Source organism: Trypanosoma equiperdum, assembly GCF_001457755.1.
Source record: "Trypanosoma equiperdum strain OVI genome assembly, contig: ctg_1042, whole genome shotgun sequence".
Lineage (NCBI taxonomy): Eukaryota > Euglenozoa > Kinetoplastea > Trypanosomatida > Trypanosomatidae > Trypanosoma > Trypanosoma equiperdum.
The window spans coordinates 5,296-6,983 of record NW_027122997.1 but is presented as its reverse complement, the minus strand read 5'-3'; the positions used below and the strand labels follow the sequence as shown (position 1 = coordinate 6,983).

At 45.8% G+C, this 1,688-nt stretch overlaps 1 protein-coding gene across 1 annotated transcript; it reads right to left on the bottom strand.

Moving 5' to 3' along the window:
• Window positions 1–413: 413 nt before the first annotated feature.
• Window positions 414–1,373, bottom strand: TEOVI_000904500 (uncharacterized protein; the record flags this gene model as incomplete). Its single annotated transcript, XM_067220045.1, has 1 exon — window positions 414–1,373. The coding sequence occupies one exon, from the start codon at window positions 1,371–1,373 to the stop codon at window positions 414–416; it is 960 nt and encodes a 319-aa protein (XP_067076146.1).
• Window positions 1,374–1,688: the final 315 nt, after the last annotated feature.

Sequence of the window (1,688 nt, the reverse complement as noted above, 5' to 3'; positions counted from 1 at the left end):
AAAAAAAAAAAAAGAAGACACTTCACAGGTGTGCACTTTCCCTTTACTTCCTCTCGGTACCCTTTTTCGTGTTCCCTCCCGTACATCATAATAACCGCAAACACTAATAAATCCACGGCTCACAAACACATTCACTGATAAATAAACATATATTTATATACTTTTTTTTTCATCTACGTATGCGCATGCACGCTTTAACGCACTAAAATGATCACATACATGTAAACGCTAAACAGGGCAAAAGTACAGAGAGATGGAACGAAGCAGAACAACAACCTCGGAAACAAAAAAAAAAGGGAGCTCTGCCGTTCCCGCTCATGACATTTCAAGCAATTCACACACTAAAAGGTAAAAACTAAAAAGAAAAAGGAGGAAAAGAAAGAAAAGAAAAGAAAAGAAAAGGAGGAAAGTAATCACACGGCATCAGCGGACATGTCACTTTTATCCTGCCGCCGTAACTCTTCATTCCATGCGTACAATTCCCGTCTCCGTTGCTCCTTTAACCTTAACGACGTGTAATCGTTACGGCAGGGGAGATTCTCATGAGCGGTACTGCTGTGACCCCTGCTAGTGGCGCTAAGAGTCGGTCCATTTTTTCGAGAAGTCCTCATTCGAGCACTCACCGCTTGCGATGCTGCTGATGGAACCGTTTTGGAGAGACGAAGAAATCCAACCCCTTGTGATGCCGCCTGAGCCCCGCCTCCCACTGGTTTGACGTCGAAAAGTCTACTAGCGGCACGAGGGCCATTACTAACGTTTGTGGAGCCCGTGAAATCCAACAAACGCCTGGATGCACGCAATCCAGTGGAAGCAGGCACTGCAGGTGTTAATACAACAGAAGCTGCGGTAGCGTTACTAAGGGTAGGTGTGGCAGTAGCAATGGTTTCATTGGTGCCACTGGCACAAGGCGTACTGTTGACATTACTCTCCCTATTCTCATCCTCCTTGCCACTCTCTTCGTTTGCAACTAACACTCCTGCCTCCACAGCAGCATCTATTCCAATAATAACTCCATCACCTCCATCTTTTGTTCCCTCCTCCCGTATGGCATCACCACTACATTTCGTCTCTCCCTCTTCATTTTTAACCGGTAGTGCACCATTCAACTGGACCGATCGCGTGTTGGGTGTTGCCATGGGTTCGGATGGGTATTGCCATGCACCTGCTGCTGGTGTCTCTTCCCCTTCTACCTTTGAAAGTCCATTGGAAGGCGGAAACAAATCACCGCGTGGGGTGCCGGGCCCGCTTTGACTGCTCAAACGGCCATACGGAACCTTATCGGATGTGTTTTGTCCAACTCTTAAGGTGGAATGAACCCGCGCAGCATCACTCGTTCTCGGATACCGCTGTGCCTGCTTGTCATCGCTATGCATCAGGGACAAAATGTTTTTTAACGCTAATGACGGACTCAAATTCACACACTAATACTCTCCACAGACACACACACACACACACGCGATAACAATAGCGTCAACGAAAAAAAAAAGGAAAAACAAAATAATAACAATAATAATAAAAAGAATACCAACAAATGAAATGAGAGGAATGTTACCGCTTGATCGAACTACAAGTTAAAGAACCCAAGCCGTTCTATTTTCCGAAGAAGTGGAAGAGCGGAAGGAGAAGGTAAAAGAGGGGTTCAATTTGTGGCAAACAAACAAAGCAGTGAGAACGAGGGAGAGGCACGA